Raw genomic sequence first — 20,391 nt, forward strand, 5'->3', positions numbered from 1 at the left:
GTTCACATAATGGCAACTGATTAATGAATTGAAAACAGTGACAGCCTAGCTACAGGCTAGTTATGCCTAAATATGCTTCACGGAGGAAATTACAATCATTTTCAGAATTAAGCTATAACTCATACCTCTCCCAAGGAGAAATAATGCCTTGGAATATGGGAATCAGGATAAACGTTTTCCAGGAACCAAGAGAAAGGTTTGCAAGACAGTTTTTGTCTCAATGTCTTGCGCACTGTTATGTCTCCATATTCAACCTTTGTAACACCTGTCGAATTAGAATCAGAGCACTGTAAATCATGAAACAAATAAAACATTTGTGGTAATGGTTCAGATGAAGGCAATTGTGCCCAAAATGCTAACTCATCTCTTTTATCCATTAATATTAGCTGGCCGCTTGAGTGTTTCTAGAATTTTGTTTTTGCTTGAGACTTCCTGTAAAAAAAACATGTTTCTGTTTTTAAATTTCCACAAAAGCTCAAGAGGAAACACAAGAATACGTACACAGATAATTGGTTTGGGGCCTTAAGCAATAGAGGAGCTCTGCTTTAATTTCTGGGCATTCATTCAAAACTCTTTTACTTTGGGGATGTGGCAGGAGAGTGACAGCGGTGGGGAGTAGAAGAAAGACAAAAGGAATGATTAATCTTCTTGTACACCTACCAGAGGTTTCAGTTCAAATTAACTTTCGATCCAGATCCCTGTTATTCTTGCAAAAGGTACCATGAGAGAGGTGCAATGTTGCTTTTCCTTCAAATACATTGTTAGTATGCTAAAGGACTAATCCTGCATTAAATCTGACCCCGTTACCGCCTGCCTCTGAAGTATGAAGCACTTGCTGTAATACCATAGGAGCATGTTCTTTTGTAATATAACTTATACAAGAACCTTGCAGTTGAAAAGAGCAGAGATAAATGACAATAAACTGAAGGAAACTAAAACTTGAAACAAAAACAAGTGGTCCAATATTGCCTTCTCATTTCTGTTGAAACGTAAGATTATTCTGTTACTTATGGTAACGGGTTTCAGTTCATTTAAAATAAAAAACGTTTCTTATCAATGATATATAATTTTATATTCTGGAGCCAAAGAGCTAGCATTCAAGTGCAGAACATACATAGTCATGTGATCCAACATACTAAGATCATCTCTTTTTGAAGGGTATCTGACAAGTTTCAGCAATATTGTTTCTTACAAATGGGTGAACTAGAGCAGTTCTGAGGACACTGCTGGAACACTAATGTTCAAAATCACAGAACAGAAGTTGCTGATTTCAGCTGAAGTTGCTAACTTGAGGCAGCAGTGTCTCCCAAAGGGGACAGAAGGAATGTGAATCAATACACAACAATCCAGACTAATGGTGAGTGACACCTCAAAGGATCAACCGAATAGGTCTCAAAGTTGGCAACACACCCACTTTTCCTTCAGCACAGATAAATCCAGGTAGATTGAAGAACACAGATAAGCTACATTGCAAATAAAATTACCAATTTAATAAACTGTTTTAGATGTCCGTCTGAATGCAATAGTGCCAAAAGCACTGACACCTTAGAAAATCTCTTGGCCTTGCATAGTTGACTATACAAAGTAACAACGCGTTCAATTCTAAAAAATCCCTAAAAAGAGAACTATTCAATATTGGAATGCATTTTATGATGCCATGAGAATCAACAATATTGTTTTATTCTTTAAATATCTTTTAAATTTAATTTTGTGATGCGCACTGAGCAAAATATTCTCCAGTGATTTTAAGAACTAGGAAGCTAAATATCAGGAACTTTATTTTTAATTTCCAGTACTTATTTGATGTTACTTACCAGGTGATATAATGTAAAAGAAATTTTTGAAGTCATCCATCCAGACCTCTGCGAGCCGTCTATTATTCTTATTTATTATCTGCCCTGTACCTCCAGGGAAAGTGTAAGGAGTAGCTTTACGGAATACATGGCCAACATGTGAACAAGTAACAATTTCCAAAGTACCACCACACTGCCAGATCTAAAAGAAAGGAAGCACTTGCATTTATACAGCTCCTTCTACAACTCTGGGATGTCGTAAACTGTTTTACCAAATGTGGCACTTTTTAAATGTAGTTACTATAAAGAATTGCATAAGATACAACAAATTACAGGTTATCCCTTACATTTTAAATGAACATTTTTAAATCATAATGAAACTAGCACAAAGTTGGTTATGACACACTATGTTTGCATTCAAGGATATTCTTGAACATTTGTAATCCAAGCAAAGTTGCTTGTGGATTTACCATTCAAACTTGATGCTTGTTGGCTGCCAAAACTGTCTCACTAAAAGCGCAGTAACATGTTTGCTGATCTTTAAGAACCTGAATAGCCAATATAATGAGGTTTAGATTGCTAAAGTCCAAAATTCAAAATTGACAATTAAAATAAGTTAAGAACTTAATGCTTAAAACTACAAGCTATCAATCATGTTAGCCAGAGTATTTGTATTTACTTACAAGGATAAAAAAAACTTGCATTTATATAGCACCTTGCACAACCTTGGGATGCCCCAAAATGCTCTACAGACAATGACAATCTTTTGTGGTTAGTCACTGTTGTAATGTTAGGTAATGCAAAAGACCATAAAACACAGCAGCAGAAGTAGACCATTTGGCCCATTGAATCTGCTCTGCAATTCAATGACATCATGACTTGATCTGATAATCCTCATTTCCACTTTCCTGCTTTATCCCCATAATCCTCGATTCCCTCTCTGATTAAAAATGTGTCCGTCTCATCCTTGAATAGCTCTCTGTGGTAAAATAAATCCACAGATTCATTACCCTCAGAATAAATTTCTCCTCACCACTGTCTTAAAGGGCTAACACCATATTCAGATTATGAACTCTTTTCAAGACTCTCCCACAAGGGAAAACATCTCAGCATCTACCCTGTCAAGCCTAGATAATCCCACATATCTCAATAATGTTGCCTCTCATTCTTCTGAACTCCAGTAAATACATGCCTAACCTACTTAGCCTCTCCTCATAAGAAAATCCCTCCATTCCCAGAATCAATCTAGTGATTTTTTTCTGGACTGCTCCAATGACAATATAACCTACCTTATACAAGGAGACCAAAGCTGTTCACAGTATTCAAGATACGGTCTAACAGTTAGACTTTAATAGTTAACTAGTTAGATTCTAATTAGTATAGTTTTGGCAAGATTTTCCTATTTTTATACCTCATTCCATTTGAAATAAAGGTTAATATACCATTTGCTTTCCCTACTTCCTGAACATACATGCTAGCATTGTGATTTATGCACTCTTTCTTCATTTAAATAATATTCAGCTGCTTTATTCTTCCTTCCGAAGTGCATAAATTCACATTTTTCTACACTGGCTGTGATTCTACTAAATGCATTCTACGTGCTGTTGGCAACGGGAAAATTGGTGTGTTTCCCTCTGGCACCAGCAGCATTACAAACACTGGGATTCAATCACTGTAAAACTCAATCACTTTAAAAATGTCCCCATGTGAATCATGTTGGGCCAGGCGTGAGCCTCCCAAATCAGTGACAGCTGAAAGTCAAGAACACTTCTTGCTTTTTCCTCCTTTAGAGTAACAGAAGGAAGAATAAGCAACTCTCACATTCACGCAGGAAGCATTTAATAGAATCACAGAATCCCTACAGTGCAGGAAGAGGCCATTCAGCTCATCGAGTCTGCACCGACCACAATCTCACCCAGGCCCTATTCCCCAACCTCATATTTACCCTGCTAATCCCCTGACACTAGGACAATTTACCATAGCCAATCAATGTAACCCATACATCTCTGTACTGTGGGAGAAACCGGGGTATCCAGAGGAAACTCACGCAGACACAGGGACAATGTGCAAACTCCACACAGACAGTGACCAAGGTCAGAATTGAACCCAGGTCCCTGGTTATGTGAAGCAGCAGTGCTAACCACTATGCATTGTGCCTCCCTCATTATGGATCTTTTATGAGACCAATCTTTGAGCTATAACTGTGGATTTACCTCTGGCAGTCTCTACTACAGCAAAAACCCAGAGAGAAAAAAATAATTGAAGCCTATAACTGAATTACTACCCAAAAACTTAATTCATTACAAGACTAATTTAATGTTCCACACAATGTCCATTTAAAATATGTGGTGTGACTGAATCAAGCCTATAGATTATCCCATAGCAACTGCAGCTCAATGGTTATATTTTTCATACATACACATGATAATAGAGTGAGGTGTAGTTCTGAAATTGTATCAAATGCAGGAGCATCAGGATGGCACAATACACTAGGGTTTTGAGCTGGTATACAATGAAGCAGAGAGATATAGGTTAGCATATAAAATGCCTCACGAATATCCAATCTCATCTATTCATTGGAAGGCAAACACTCCCCCCACAGAAAGGGAGGGTTGCCCCAATATCAGCCTTTGCATGCCTCCTATGTGGTTAGCACTGTTAGCCTTATAGTGCCAAAGACCTGGGTTCAATTTCTGGCTTAGGTCACTGTCTGTGCGGGAGTCCACATGTTCTTCCCATGCCTGTGTGGGTTCCTCTGGGTGGTCTGGATTGCTTCCACAGTTCAAAAGACAAGCTGGTTAGGTGCACTGGCCAAGCTAAATTCTCCCTCAGTGTACCCGAAGAGGCACTAGAGTGTGGCGACTAGGGGATTTTCATAGTAACCTCATCACTGTTAGTGTAAGCCTACTTGTGACACCAATAAATAAATACCTGCCATCTTACTCTTGGATGCTTAAAATTTATGATAGTTTTCTCATAAAAGACTTTATGTATTCTTGCAATGTCCTCATGTTGTCCCAATGTGCCAATGATTACAATGAAATTTTATTAACAGTTCTTAAGAACATTGTTGAGGGGAAAGCAAAATCATGTAGAAAAGGCCAAATCCTTTGATTAAGTTTTCACATATAGGATCTGGCATGTTTGTTAAATATGGTATTGCTATAACATTGAGGTCAGTTGCAAATCCAATCCAAGTTAGTCACAACAAAAGTCAGACTTCTAAGAACCAATGAAATACTAAATGAACCAATGCTTATTTATTCATTCACGGAATGCGGATGCTGCTGGCTGGGCAGCATTTATTGCCCACCCCTAACTGCCCTCCCGAGGACATTTAAGAATCAACTACGTTGAAAGATTAAAGGGGAGTCGCATGTAGGCCAGACTGGGTAAGGATAACAGATTTCCTTCCCTAAAGGACATTAGTGAACCAAATGGGTTTTTATATCAATCAAAAATGGTCTTGTGGCCATGAGACTTTTTAATTCCAGATTTTTTTTTTATTGAATTCCAATTACACCATCTGCCATGGTGGGTTTCAAACTAAATGGACAGGATTCTGCATCCTTATCTCATATGTCAATGGCAAAATAATTTTGATGTCTTATTTAATTCATACGAATGGTTCTGCTAAGGGTCGGATTGGCTATACACTTTTGAAAAGTAATAGCAGAAGGGGCAGCTATTCAGTCCATCAGATGTCTTCCAGCCCTTAACAGTAGCTCTGTAGATCACAGTGCTTCTAATGGATAACTATGCACTGCAGTTTTTAGACGCTTTTTGTTTCCACCCCTCCTCACCCCCACTTTGTGGTTAAAATAATTTTCCCTAACTCCCCTTTAATCTTTCAGTCCATCAGTTTTAACCTAGCTCTCTGGGCAAGACCCTGATCTTGCCAGGTGCAGCAAGCGAGAAGACTCGCGTCGAGTTTGACCCCAGGCAAGAATCTCAATTTTGTTCTCTTGCTCAATTCAATGAGCCATCAGGAATCACAGCTGGGATTAGCAGCCCTGGAGAATTGCCCTGATTATATTCCATCTGTCAAGTTTTTGCCCACTCAATTAACCTGTCTATATACCCTCTGTAGGTGCTTTATGTCATCCTCACCCCTTGCTTATCCACCTGTTTTTGTGTCACTTGCAAAATTGGCAACAGTGCATTCATTTCCCTCATCCAAGGTATTACTATATATTGTAAATAATTGTGGGCCCAACACTGATCCCTGTGACACTCCACTAGTTACAGGTTGCCATCCTGTAAATGCCCACTTATTCCAACTCTGCCTTCTATCAGTTAGCCAATTCTCTCTCTTCAAGCTAATATATTACCCCCCATGCCATGGGATCTTATTTATCATTGGATTTCAATGTACAACATGTCTACTGGTTTCTCTTTATCTATCCCGCTCATTACCACTTAAAAGAATTATAAATAGAACATAGAACATTACAGTGCAGTACAGGGCCTTCGGCCCTCGATGTTGCACCGACCAGTGGAAACAATCTAATGACCCTCTAACCTAAACTATTCCAATGTTATCCATATGCCTATCCACTGACCATTTGAACGCCCTTAAAGTTGGCGAGTCCACAACTGCTGCAGGCAGGGCATTCCACGCCCTTACTACCCTCTGAGTAAAGAGCCTACCTCTGACATCCGTCCTATAACTACCACCCCTTAATTTAAAGCTATGTCCCCTCGTGTTAGCCATCACCATCTGCGGAAAAAGGCTCTCACTGTCCACCCTATCCAATCCTCTGGTCATCTTGTATGCCTCAATTAGGTCACCTCGTGACCTTCTCTCTAATGAAAATAACCTCACGTCCCTTAGCCTTTCCTCATAAGACCTTCCCACCATACCAGGCAACATCCTGGTAAACCTCCTCTGCACCCTTTCCAATGCCTCCACATCTTTCTTATAATGCGGCGACCAGAACTGTACGCAATACTCCAAGTGCGGCCGCACCAGAGTTTTGTACAGTTGTAACATGACCTCATGGCTCCGAAATTCAATCCCTCTACCAATAAAAGCTAACACACCGTACGCCTTCTTAACAACCTTATCAACCTGGGTGCCAACTTTCAGGGAGCTATGCACATGTACCCTGAGATATCTCTGCTTGTCAACACTACTAAGAGTCCTTCCATTAGCCCTATATTCTGTACTCCTGCTACTCTTACCAAAGTGAATCACCTCACACTTTTCCGTATTAAACTCCATTTGCCACCTCTTGGCCCAACTCTGCAGCTTATCTATGTCCCTCTGCAAACTGTAACATCCATCCTCCCTGTCTACAACTCCTCCGACTTTGGTGTCATCAGCAAATTTACTAATCCATCCTTCTACACCCTTATCTAGGTCATTTATAAAAATGACAAACAGCAGTGGCCCCAAAACAGATCCTTGAGTACACCACTTGTAACTGAACTCCAGGTTGAATATTTCCCATCAACCACCACCGTTTGAACATAAGAACATAAGAAATAGGAGCAGGAGTAGGCCATCTAGCCCTTCGAGCCTGCCCTGCCATTCAATAAGATCATGGCTGATCTGTCGTGGCTCAGTTCCACTTTCCTGCCCTCTCCCAATAACCCTTAATCCCCTCGCTTATCAAAAACCCATCAACCCGCGTCTTAAAAATATTTAGCGAGGCAGCCTCCACCACTTCAACGGGCAGAGAATTCCAGAGATTCACCACCCTTTGAGTGAAGAAGTTCCTCCTCAACTCCGTTCTAAACCACCCCCCCCTTTATCTTGAGGCTGTGCCCCCTAGTCCTACTGTCCTTTCTGAGCGGAAAGAGTCTCTCCACATCTATCCTATCCGTCCCATTCATCATCTTATATGTCTCAATGAGACCTCCCCTCGTTCTTCTAAACTCTAACGAGTACAAGCCTAGTTTATTCAGCCTCTCCTCATAGCTCAACCCCTCAACTCCGGTATCAGCCTAGTAAACCTCCTCTGCACTCCCTCCAAGGCCAAAATATCCTTGCGTAAGTGCAACGACCAAAACTGCATACAGTACTCCAGCTGCGGCCTCACCAGTGCCCTATACAGCTGCAGCAAGACCTCCCTACTTTTATATTCAATCCCCCTCGCTATGAAGGCCAGCATCCCATTAGCCTTCCTGACCACCTGCTGCACCTGCAGGCTGGGTTTTTGCGACTCATGCACAAGGACCCTGAGGTCCCTCTGCACTGTCGCCTGCTGCAGTTTTTCGCCACGTAAGTAATAGTCCTTCCTACCATTATTCCTACCAAAGTGGACCACCTCGCACTTGCCAACATTAAATTCCATTTGCCAGTTCCTGGCCCATTCGCCCAGCCTATCTAGATCCTTCCGCAGACTCTCCACACCCTCCGCGCAATTTGGCATTCCACCAATCTTGGTGTCATCAGCAAATTTCGACACCATACACTCAGTTCCCTCCTCCAGATCATCTATATAAATGGTAAATAGCTGAGGCCCCAGCACCGACCCCGGGGCACTTCACTAGTGTCTTCTATCAGCTAGCCAATTCCTGATCCAAACTGCTAAATCACCCTCAATCCCATGCATCTGCATTTTCTGCAGTAGCCTACCATGGGGAACCTCATCAAACGCTTTGCTAAAATCCATATACACCACGTCAACTGCTTTACCCTTATCCACCTCTTTGGTCACCTTTTCAAAAAACTCGATAAGGTTTGTGAGACACGATCTACCCTTGAATTTGTTATGATGACTTAAAATTATTTCCCCTTCAAGAGGCCATGCAAACTTTGCTTGATTCTGTTATGCAATTGTAAATGCTCTGCTATTACATCCTTTATAATGGATTCTAACATTTTCCCAATTACAGAAGTTAAGCTAACTGGCCTATAGTTACCTGGTTTTTTTGTCTCCCTCCCTTCTTGAATAATAATAGGACATTGACAGTTCTTCAATCCTCTGGAACTTTTTCCATAACTTAAGGATTTTTGGAAGATTACTACCACTGCATCCACCATTTCTGTAATACCTTTAATATCCTGGGATGCAACTCATCATGTCCAGATGTATTGGCCTTTAGCCCTTTAGTTTCCATAATGCTTTTTCTCTTGTGATAGTTATCGTATTTAATTTCCTTCTCCTGCTTCTGCCCTTGATTATATAGTGTTTTTGGAATGTAATTAGTGTCTTCCACCATGAAGACAGGCACAAGGTATTTATTTAACTCCTCTGCCATTTCCTGGTTCTCCATTATTATTTCTTCAGTCTCGTTCTCTAAGGGACCTATGTTCACTTTGGCCTCTCCCTTTTTATATATTTAAAGAGCTCTTGCTGTCAGCTTTTATGTTATCTGCCAGTTCACCCTCAGTTTATCTTCCTTTATTATTTTTTGGTCATCTTTTGCTGGTTTTTCAAAAACTTTTCCAATCCTCTGGCTTACGATTAATCTTTGCCACATTATATGTTTTTTCTCTTTCAATTTAATACTATCCTTAACTTCCTTGGTTAGCTATGCTTGATTTATCCCCTTTCTAGAATCCTTCTTCCTTACTGGGATGCATCTTTGTTGTGAGTCATAAACTATTTTCATTAATGTCTGCCAGTGCTGCTCAACTCCTTTTCTAGTCCACTCCAGCCAACTCTGCTCTCATTCCTTTATACTTACCTTTATTTAAGTTCCACAACATTGTTTCTGACCCGGATTTATTCTCCGTCCTACAGTGTAGTGGCCTGTAATATACTCAAACCTGTGTCTTCTTTCCCTTATTTCTTCCCTCCACCCATGTGGATTCTACATCTTCTGATGCGAGAACATTTCTTGCTATTGTACCCATTCTATTTCATACTAATAAAGCTACCCACCACTGTTTCCTTACAAAATGTCACATACTCCTGAGTATTTAGTTTCCAGTCTTGATCTCCTTGTAACCATGGGCAGGATTTTCACCCTGAAACCGGAAAATCCCACCCAAGGTCAGCAGACCCCGTGGTGGGCAGCACAGGATAATTCGCCCCCACGTCTCTGCAATGGCTATAAGATCATACAGCAGCCAATGTTACATAAACAATAATTTAATACATGACCTGATTATCTTTTTGGTGTAATTTGAAGGATAAATGTTAGCCAGAATTCAAGAGAACTTCCTGCTCTTTTTTGAATAGGAACATTTAATGCATATCTAAGAAAACATTTGCAACCTTAGATTCATGTTTGATCAGAAAGAAGTCAGTACTTCGGACAGGGAGGTACACCCTGAGAACTGTATTAAAATGCCAGCCAGTGGGGCTTGAACCCACAACATATTGGCTCAAGAGTATTACTACAAGCCAAGGCTGACACCCAAAGGTTAATACCACACTTCAAGTAGCCAAAAAATAAATCAGCCTCTAAAAATATTAACAGATAATGAATAAACATCAGTGAAACAATGATACAAATATCTTCATTGCATCATGAATGTGAATAGTGAACAAGATTAATCTGCTTTAAAAAAATTACCAGATACTTACTCGGAAAGAAATTTCCAGGTTCTCTCCTCCCCATATATCCATGCCTGCATCATATGTTCCTATTAGTTCAAAGTAATCTCTGTCTATTGAAAACAGTCCTCCTGCCATTGTGGGAGTTCTAAAAACAAAATGCAATTGAAAATATATGAGCCAAGGCAATATTTCAAAAGTTAATGGGCTAATTTTTTATTTACCCAACATTTTGGGAATGGATACGTCAAATAGATGTGCAGAGGCTGGAAATTCAGATTCTTGTACATGAGCATTGAGTTTTAATATCATGACATTCTTGCAACGTCACCACTGTGATTCCACCTCACACATTGCGAGGTTTGGCATCCAGGCTCGGTACGGGAGCCATCAGTGAGGCTGCAGGTCCCATCAAGTCCTTGACGATCGAGCTGATTTCTAATGTCAAGGGGTGAGGAGGGTGCATCATGAAGAACAAAAATTTTGGGGTCTTGTAGTCAAGGGTGGCCTCAGAGGGAAAGTCTATGGAATGTGCCCAACTGTGGAAGCTCATCAGGCTGGCAATTCTAATCAGATGATTGGTGTAACAGCACTGACCTCCTGAATCCAAGTTCTCACTATGAGGCAGCTAAAGCTTTTTGCCCACCATAGTTAAAGTAAAAAGCGACAATGAGGCCTGCAGTCTTATTATATGTTTGGTTCCAACCTAGTCCCCCAGAATATACTGGCTGCTTGCCCAATTTCTGGCTTCAATTAAAGCCAGAAAAGTATGGGGGGTTGGAGTTGCTTAGAATCGGGAAACAGACTTTCCAGGCTTTAGATCCTCTGCCAAAAGGCCCAAATATACTCACTATTTATTGGTAAACCTTTCCCTGAATGCTCTTATTCAGCATTTCATCAGAACTATTTGCATCTTTTGGGATACATTAAATGCCACATTCACTGAAATAAATTTAAAGTGACTGCTAATTTTGAGTGGTCAATTGCCTCCTTTACTGCAATAGTCTATTCTAAACAATTAATATCCTTTCAAATAACTAACCCATTGATTGGAATCATCCCACATGGATTCTGATGCCCAATCTTTCATGGTGTGTAAAACTATTCAGGTCACATCTTATTTGTCAGAAATGTAAGCACAGCTCCATTGTTTTTTTTAATCTTTGCCATTTAACAAAATAAAAATGTCAATAAAGTATTTACCCTCCATTTGAATTATACTCATTAAATTTTGATTTATGCTTTCACGGCAACCATGAGATTTACTGCAATCTGTAATCTTCTTTACCTAATGTATTCACCACTTCTGCAATTTTAATTGGTGTCGTCAAATAGCCATGGAAGAATGCACATTTAGAAAAGATTCTGTGACTGCATTGATGGCACAGCAAATTTATCCATTATATTTCTGAGCTTTACCAAGCTGGGAAGATAGTGGGGAAGCTCAGCTCAATTCCCCATGCCAGGTGGCATCACAAACAACCTCCTTTGTGTATTCTTCAACAATACTGAAGAACATTGTACGGGCCATGCAAGTAGCAGCATATGGCACTGCCTGCCCTCAGGGAATAGAGCTGAAGTGGCATACAAATTTCTCTTCCCACACATCCATTAAGCCTCCCTCTCCCCCAAACCGCATTCACTGATCTCAATTGGGGTCAGCACAAAAATGATGAAATGGCCAGTCCTAATACTGAGACAGTGATCCTCACTGCAGGTGTCAATGTCATTGAAGGACATGGCCAAACTCAGTGCTATAATAACTACTCATTATTCACTATCTATGCTCACTTCAGAATATAAAGGGCACCCGGTGCCAAAAGAAGTGTATTTAGGCAAGGGCAACAACTTGTGTGGAGGAAGAGAGGAATCGATGAGTGAAAAAAATGAAAATATGCTTCAATATCTTTCAGTTTTTGAAATGTTTTGTTGTTTATTACAATTTTAATTTCAATGTGTAAACTAACAAAAGATGGCCTCATACAACTTTAATTTGGATGTCCTAATTGAAAGGAATAGTCCTACTTATTTGACATACCCATTAAGTGAAAGTACAGATTTAAATATAACTATACCACTACTCTAACAACCTCAATTATATAAACAGTCAAAATGCTGTAGGGTGTTTATTATGTATGTTTATATTTAATTATTTGCACTTTAGGCATATTACATTACTTTATTTGGTTGGAATTTTATTAGAGCTTAGTGTCCCTTACAGAACATTTTTCAATTTAACAGCCAAAATTCCTGATAATAAGTGAATCTTAAAGAAAGAGATTTGGCTCTTATAAATGGATTGACAACATTTTAATAATGGAAATTGTAAAATGTCAACCTCAATTAAATTACTGCGCGAGATAGTTGGCTGCACGGTTTTTTTTTTGTTTTTATTCCAATTCAATCAAATCAAGTCCACTTCAGAGTTTCAACAAGTTGAGACATTCCCAATCCAAATTGACAAGACAGGGCTCTCACCTCCTGTCTTAGGCTTGATCTTCATGATCCAAGCTGATTGGAGTAGGCATAACCCCTCCTCCAAGGCTTAGTTTCATTTGCATCTTAGCCAAAAGGCCAAGATGCCGCTTTTAAAAATTACTTCAAATGAAGCTAAAATATAACCTAACGACTTCAACCAAGTACAGCACGTCGATACTATACTTGATCTTAGACAAAAGGCCGAGGTGAACTGTTCATTTGTTAGTTTCTGCTGCACTTATGAACTTTGGTCTAATGTTCTCCTTTACACCCCTTTTCTGTAAGGACACACGATAACAAACACATCAGACATTTCAAATTGTATCAGTACAGCAAAAAGAAACCATAGACATTTGTATGAAATGCTACACTTTGTTTTGATACAATATTATGTTTTCTACACATTGGAAAACCGGTCTTTTGAAAGTACTTCACTGCTCACATTGCATACTTACCTAACTGGGATAGTTCGGTCTCCTTTCCTTCTGTCCATTTCTCTCTGAGGTACAGGATACCATCGGAAGTTCAATTTCCAATTAAATCCACCATAGGTCATATCTGACCCTGCCATGTACTCAAATGTGTCATCACTAATCACATCAATTATTGGGCATACCACAGTACTCCTGAATGAACAAAAACAACTTTAAGGAAGTGTGAAATCACAAAATGGACTTGTCACATAAAGTAACCATATACTTTATAGAAGCACCAGACATTGAAAAGATATAGTAAAATTAGAACAAAAGTTCAAATTCTGTTTTTCAGGAGGAGACGATATTTGGGATCACTTAACTTTTACTTTTTTTTGCATTATATCTGACAAGCCAGTGTGTGTTCTTGGTTTTGTCACTGTGTTGTTATTAATGCATCCTGTGCCGGAACAAACAGATTGAGCAGTCCAATTACGGCAAAATGAGTGGACAAGTACAAAAATAACGATGCCATACTTGGTCAAATGCTTTCTTGATGTCAACGGCAGTTACTCTCATGCTCACCACTTGCATTCAACTTGTTTGTCTATGTTTGGACCAAGGCCAGGAGCTGAATAGCCCTGGCAGAACTCAAACTGAGTGTCAGTGAGAAGATTATTGCTCAGTAAATGACACTTAATAGCAGTATTGATAACACCTTATATCACTTTGCTGATAAGAGAGTAGACTGATGGGGCAGTAATTGGTTGGTTGGATGTCCTGCTTCTAGTGGGAGGACATATCTGGACAATTTGTTATATTGCTGGGTACATGCCAGTGTTGTAGCTGTAATGGAACAGCTTGGTTAGGGGCATGGCTAGTTCTAAAGCACAAGTCATTACTACTGTAGCAAGAATATTGTCTTTTGGACAGGTTCTGTGCAGATGTAATATATGTGGCTTAACACAGTACCTCGATCCCTGGTTCCAATACAAGCTAAAATAAATATTAATAATCTGGAGCATTATAAAATACTATCTTCTTTGCAGGGTGATTCCAATAACATGTTAGTTTATACTAGAATCAGGATTGTGGTTACTAGGAATGGGGTGCAAAGTCTAAACGTTAGAGCCAGTCTTCAGGAGTGAACATTAAATAATGTCTATACAAAGAATGGTGGAAGTTAAGAACATTTTTTAGAAATTCCAACTGATGCTTGATCAACTATGAATTTTAAAAATTGAACATTAAAAGATTTTTGCTAACCAAATGTATTAAGCAATACAAGCAAAAATGGGTATATGGATTTCACATATCACCCATGATCTAATCGAATAGTGGAACAGCCTCAAGGAACCCAAAAGTTCTACTCGTCCTCTTCCTACGTAACTCAATTGTTCTGCCTTTATATTCTTATATTACCAGTGGGATTTTCCACCCACCTTCGCCCCAAGGCTGGAAATTCCTGCCCAAGGTCGGAAATTCCTGCCCAAGGTCAACGGACCTGTGCATGGTCCCCCCCGCCCACTACGAATCCAGTGGTGGGTGGGACGGGAAAATTCTGCCTGACGAGTCCAAGAGATTAAAGCAATACCAAGGGTTATTTATTTGTGGATGGAACGCCTAAGAAAATTAAAGTGATTTATTGCTTTATGAAATATCTTTTTTGTGAACTTGAAATTTGAGCATGTATTTATGGAAAAACTAGTGTCCAAGCACTAAAAATTGTAGATTCTTTTGTACTGACAGGTTTACTCAGTCTGTTCAAGCTTACTTAAGTCAGTTCACACCAATTGCACCATGAGAAGACCAGAGAAGAAAGGAAATGTTACCCAAGTGTCCTAGTACACCCAAAAGCAAGCATGTAGGTACAGTAAGCAGTTAAGAAGGCAAATAATATGTTGGCCTTCATTGCAGCAGGACTGGAGTAAAGGAATAAGGATGTCTTACTGCAGCTGGACTGGACCTTGGTGAGACCACACCTGGAATACAGTGCACAGTTTTAGTCTCCTTATCGGAGAAACAATATACTTGCCATAAATGGTGTGCAATAAAAGTTCACCAGATTGATCCTTTTAAGTTTAAGTTTATTTATTCATGTCACAAGTAGGCTTACATTAACACTGCAATGAAGTTACCATGAAAATCCCCTAGTCGCCAAACTTCATCGCCTGTTCGGATACACAGAGAGGATTTAGCATGGCCAATGCATCTAACCAGCATATTTTTTGGACTGTGGGAGGAAACTGGAGCACCCAGAGGAGATCTACACAAACACGAGGAGAATGTGCAGACTCCACCTAGACAGTGACCGAAGTCAGGAATTGAACTCAGATCCCTGGTGCTATGAGGCAGCAGTGTAACCACTGTGCCACCGTGTGATTCTGGGGTGGCAGAATTGTCACACAAGGAAAGATTGGCTTGGCTGGCCTTGTATGCACTAGAATTTAGAAGAATGAGAAGGACCTAACTGAAATATTTAAAATTCTGTCAGGCCTGGACAAAGTCTCAGAATACAGGATAAGCAATTTGGGACTAAGATGAGGAAAAATGTCTTCATTCAGAGGGTGGTGAGCTTTTTGAATTCTCTACCACAGAAGACTCTGGAGGCTAGATCACTGAATATACTTAAGAAAGAAAGAAATAGATTTCTAGACTCTGAAGGTGTCAAGAGGTATGGTGAGCATGGCATTAAGATAGATATCATTATCTTTTCGAATGGCGGAGTAGGCTTGAAGCACCAAATAGCCTCATTCCAGCTGTTATTTTCTATGTTTCTAAACAACAATAAAACAGAATTAAAAATACTAGATATCAATAAAGAAATCACAGCACACTATAGCTATCTATTTCAAAAATGCAACAAACTGCAGGGGTCTGGTTCTAGGCGCTGCAAAACTGTGATGTCAGGAGGAGCAAACTTCCCAAAATGCTAGGAAATAACAAACAAACTAACTGGCATGAAGAATGTCTAAATAATTATTATACAGATTAAATGAAACTTTTCCTTTAATTATTAGCTATAATTTTGAAAATTTGTGTTTTATAATTTGCTGAAATAAAATAATCAAAAAATAACTTTTGTTGAGACATGATGTGATTTTATATTTTTGAAGCCTATTTTTTGTCAGTGTTATTTTTGATAGGCCCTCAAAATGTCTTATGTGCAATAATGCTCAGCCAACACTAAAATAATAAATATAAAATGTTGAATTTAAATGCAAACCTTGATGACCAAAAGCAGTCAGCATTGTTCTGTCTAAGCTGCACAGTAACCCAGGAGTTCCCAAGCAGGCTGAGTACAGGTTACTTTAAGTTACTGCACATGTGAAGCTGAGCAAAAAAAATTTCAAGGGCCTGTGCCCAGAAAAAAATTTAAATAGACGGAACATTGGCAGTCAGTCTGAAGTCTCAGTTTGGCTCAATTATCAGCACTCTTGCCAGATTGTGGGTTCAACTTGCACATTGAACTTGAACTGGATTTGAACACATAATACAGGCTGACACGTTTGTGCAGTACTGAAGGGGAGCTACATTGTCAGGATGTCATCATTTGGATGTGTTCCTGCTGCCTGGTGCATTGTACAGGTTGTTGATACAGATATTAAGGCCATATTCAAAGATGAGCATTGTGACCTAGTAAACATTCAACTCTACAAAATAAAGTTGGTTATTCATTTAATTAGCTGTCCATGACACCCTTATGTAATGAAAGTAGCTGCACTTCAAAAATAATTCATCATTGTTCAATGCAAGCGCATTTTTTGTCTTCTGATTACCTGTTCACAGTGTTACTAATATTTGAAGCCCAGCTGAAACTTTTAATGATTGTGCTTTTATGCAAAATTATTTTTACCTGTCCCGTTTAATCCTTGCCAGTAGTGGTTCCAGCCAGCCCAATGTGCATTCGCAATGCGCGTCCAAAAATGTGATCACTTGTCCTGTAGAAGCTGCTGCCCCTTTCAGTCTTGCTCGGATCAAACCAGAGCGCTGCTCCATGCGTAAAATCCTAACAGGTACTTGCAATTTCTTCACATATTTCTCTAAAGGCTTGTTCAAAAAATCTGGAAGACAATTTAATTCTTTTTTGTTGAAAACATTTACAAAGTTATCTTCGATGACAATAAAAAATGTAACAACGATGCAGTAGCGTTGCACAATGAAAATATTACAATTTTTTGAAGGTTGTTCAATGATATTTCCAAACAAGTTTTACATGAGATCATCATTCCAATATATCCTAGCAACAAAGTGTAGTTTCTACAAAGAATTCATAGATGAATGAAAATGATGTCGTTAGTTCAGAGATGGATTCCTTTCTGGGTTTCTAAATGCTGAGTTGCAACAGTTTTCTGTGTGCAGTATCTTCAAATTGTTGGATCCTTCTTCACACTGGGACTGATTTGCAGTGGATATTGGAGAAAATTGCAGGTTTCCTCACTGATAACAAGAACTTTCAACAAAAGTAGTTTGTCCGAGCTCAACAGCTGCATACAACACTGTTCTGCCTGTGCTCCTCGGGACAAGTCATGATCATGCCACATGACCTCTCTTGTAGCCACATCATCACACTCTCATTCGGTCTATACCTTCCCTGTTTAGTTGAGAGACTCATTAGCATGAGATATAACCATGTGCGTAACAGGAAACTATGTACAGACTTGTGTGACATACAATTCAACGAACAAGAGGCACAGGTTGAGCTGTAGCTACTAGTACATAGCCTATCACATCTCCTCCCTCCCACCATCCCCACACACACTTTTTCTATTGGAAAGGAATGCCAAAATTTGAAAGTAAGTTCTAGGCTAAGTGGTAGAAAATAATGGAATAGAACATAGAACACTACAGCACAAACAGGCCCTTCGGCCCACAAGTTGCGCCGATCACATCTATACCTACTAAGCCATAGACCTATCTATAACCCCCAACACCATCAGATCCCATATCCTCATCCAGAAGTCTTCTAAAAGACCCCAGCGAGCTCGCCTCCACCACCACCGACAGCAGCCCATTCCATTCACTCACCACCCTCTGAGTGAAAAACTTACCCCTAACATCTCTGTACTTGCTTCCCAGCACCTTAAATGTGCCCTCTCGTAGCGACCATTTCAGCCCGGGGAAATAACCTCTGAGAATCCACCCTATCTATTCCTCTCAACATTTTATAAACCTCTATCAGGTCACCTCTCAACCTTCATCTCTCCAGGGAGCAGAGTTCCAGCTCCCTCAACCTATCTTCATAAGACATGCCTTCCAATCCAGGCAACATCCTTGTAAATCTCCTCTGCTTCCACGTCCTTCCTATAGTGAGGTGACCAGAACTGCGCACAGTACTCCAAGTGGGGTCTGACAAGGGTCTTATAAATTTGCAGCATTACCTCCCGACTCCTAAACTCAATCCCTCAATTAATGAAAGCCAGTACACCATACACCTTCTCGACTACATCCTCCACCTGCGAGGCCAATTTAAGAGTCCTATGGACCCGGACCCCAAGATCCTTCTGCTCTTCAACACAGCTAAGACTCCTACCCTTGATATTGTATTCCTTCATCCCATTGGACCTGCCAAAATGGACCACTACACATTTATCTGCGTTGAAGTCCATCTGCCACTTCTCCGCCCAGTCTTGCATCTTATCTATGTCACGCTGCAACTTCTGACATCCCTCCAGACCATCCACAACACCACCAACCTTCGTATTGTCGGCGAACTTACTAACCCATCCTTCCACTTCCTCATCCAGGTCATTTATGAAAATTACAAACAGCAAGGGTCCTAGAACAGATCCCTGGGGCACTCCACTGGTGACCGACCTCCATGCAGAAAAAGACCCATCCACAACCACTCTCTGCCTTCTGCAGGCAAGCCAGTTCTGGATCCACAAGGCCAAGCCCCCTGGATCCCATGCCCTCTCACCTTCTCAAGAAGTCTTGCATGGGGGACCTCATCAAACGCCTTGCTGAAGTCCATGTAAACCACGGCTACCACTCTTCCTTCGTCAATGTGTTCAGTCACATTCTCAAAGAACTCAACTAGGCTCGTAAGGCACGATCTGCCCTTGACAAAACCATGTTGACTATTTCTGATCATTCTAAACTTCTCCAAATGCTCATAAATCTTGTCCCTCAGAAGCCTCTCCAACAGCTTACCAACCACTGAGGTCAGACTCACTGGTCGGTAATTTCCCGGGCTGCCCCTGTTCCCTTTCTTGAAAATAGGAACCACATTCGCAATCCTCTGGAACCTCTCCCATCTCTATCGATGACGCAAAGATCATCGCCAGGGGCTCTGCAATCTCTTCCCTCACCTCCCACAGTAACCTGGGGTACATCCCATCTGGTCCCGGTGACTTGTCTATCTTGATAGAGTTTAAAAGTTCTAACACATCCTCTTCCTTAACATCCACATACTCAATCTTTTCAGACTGCCGCACACCTGTAGTACAACCTCCCAGATCACTTTCCACCGTGAATACCGAGGCAAAGTATTCATTAAACACCTCTGCCATTTCTTCCAGTTCCACACAGACTTTTCCCCCTTCACCTTTTATAGGTCCTATCCCTTCTCTTCTCATCCTTTTACTTTTCACATATTTGTAGAAGGCCTTGTGATTCTCCTTAATCTTACCTGCCAAGGCCTTCTCATGACCCCTTCTGGCTCTCCTAATTTCCCTTTTAAGCTCCTTTCTACAAGCCTTATACTCCTCTAGATCCTTAACATCTCCTAGCTCTCTGAACCTTTTATACACCTTTCCTTTCTTCCTGACTAGGTTCACCACAACCTTCGTGCACCACGGTTCCCGCGCCCTACCAAAACCTCGTTGTCTCATCAGAACGTTATCGTGCAGAGTTCCAGTCAAACATTCGTCGAATATCCACCACCTTCCTTCTGTACTTTTCCCCAAGAACGCCTCCTTCCAGTCTATTCGTCCAATTATCTGCCTGATGTCTTCATATTTCCCCTTACTCCAGACAAACAGCTTCCTAGCCTGCCTGATCCTATCTCTTTCGAATGTTATCGTGAAGGAGATAGAATTATGATCTCCATCCCCAAGATGCTCGCCAACCGAGAGATCCGACACCTGTCCAGGTTCATTAGCTAGTACCAGGTCAAGTACAGCCTCTCCTCTTGTAGGCTTATCCATGTACTGTGTCAGGAAACCCTCCTGAACACACCTAACAAACTCGTCCCCATCCAAACCCCTTACCCTTGGGATATTCCAGTCGATGTTTGGGAAATTAAAGTCTCCC

General features: G+C 40.4%; 1 protein-coding gene across 3 annotated transcripts in view; it reads right to left on the minus strand.

The window, feature by feature from the left end:
• Nucleotides 1-20,391, minus strand: part of galnt1 (UDP-N-acetyl-alpha-D-galactosamine:polypeptide N-acetylgalactosaminyltransferase 1) — a 133,019-nt gene that overhangs the window by 13,584 nt on the left and 99,044 nt on the right. For all 3 annotated transcript variants that reach the window (XM_080208651.1, XM_080208635.1, XM_080208643.1), the window contains 5 exons: nucleotides 16,994-17,201; nucleotides 13,180-13,350; nucleotides 10,277-10,394; nucleotides 1,815-1,995; nucleotides 126-265 (listed from right to left, as the gene is read on the minus strand). In XM_080208651.1, the coding sequence (XP_080064777.1) occupies nucleotides 126-265; nucleotides 1,815-1,995; nucleotides 10,277-10,394; nucleotides 13,180-13,350; nucleotides 16,994-17,201 (818 nt within the window). The remainder of the gene's footprint in view (nucleotides 1-125; nucleotides 266-1,814; nucleotides 1,996-10,276; nucleotides 10,395-13,179; nucleotides 13,351-16,993; nucleotides 17,202-20,391) is intronic.

Source organism: Carcharhinus amblyrhynchos, chromosome 2 (genome assembly GCF_965287045.1).
Source record: "Carcharhinus amblyrhynchos chromosome 2, sCarAmb.v2.hapA, whole genome shotgun sequence".
Classification (NCBI taxonomy): Eukaryota; Metazoa; Chordata; class Chondrichthyes; order Carcharhiniformes; family Carcharhinidae; genus Carcharhinus; species Carcharhinus amblyrhynchos.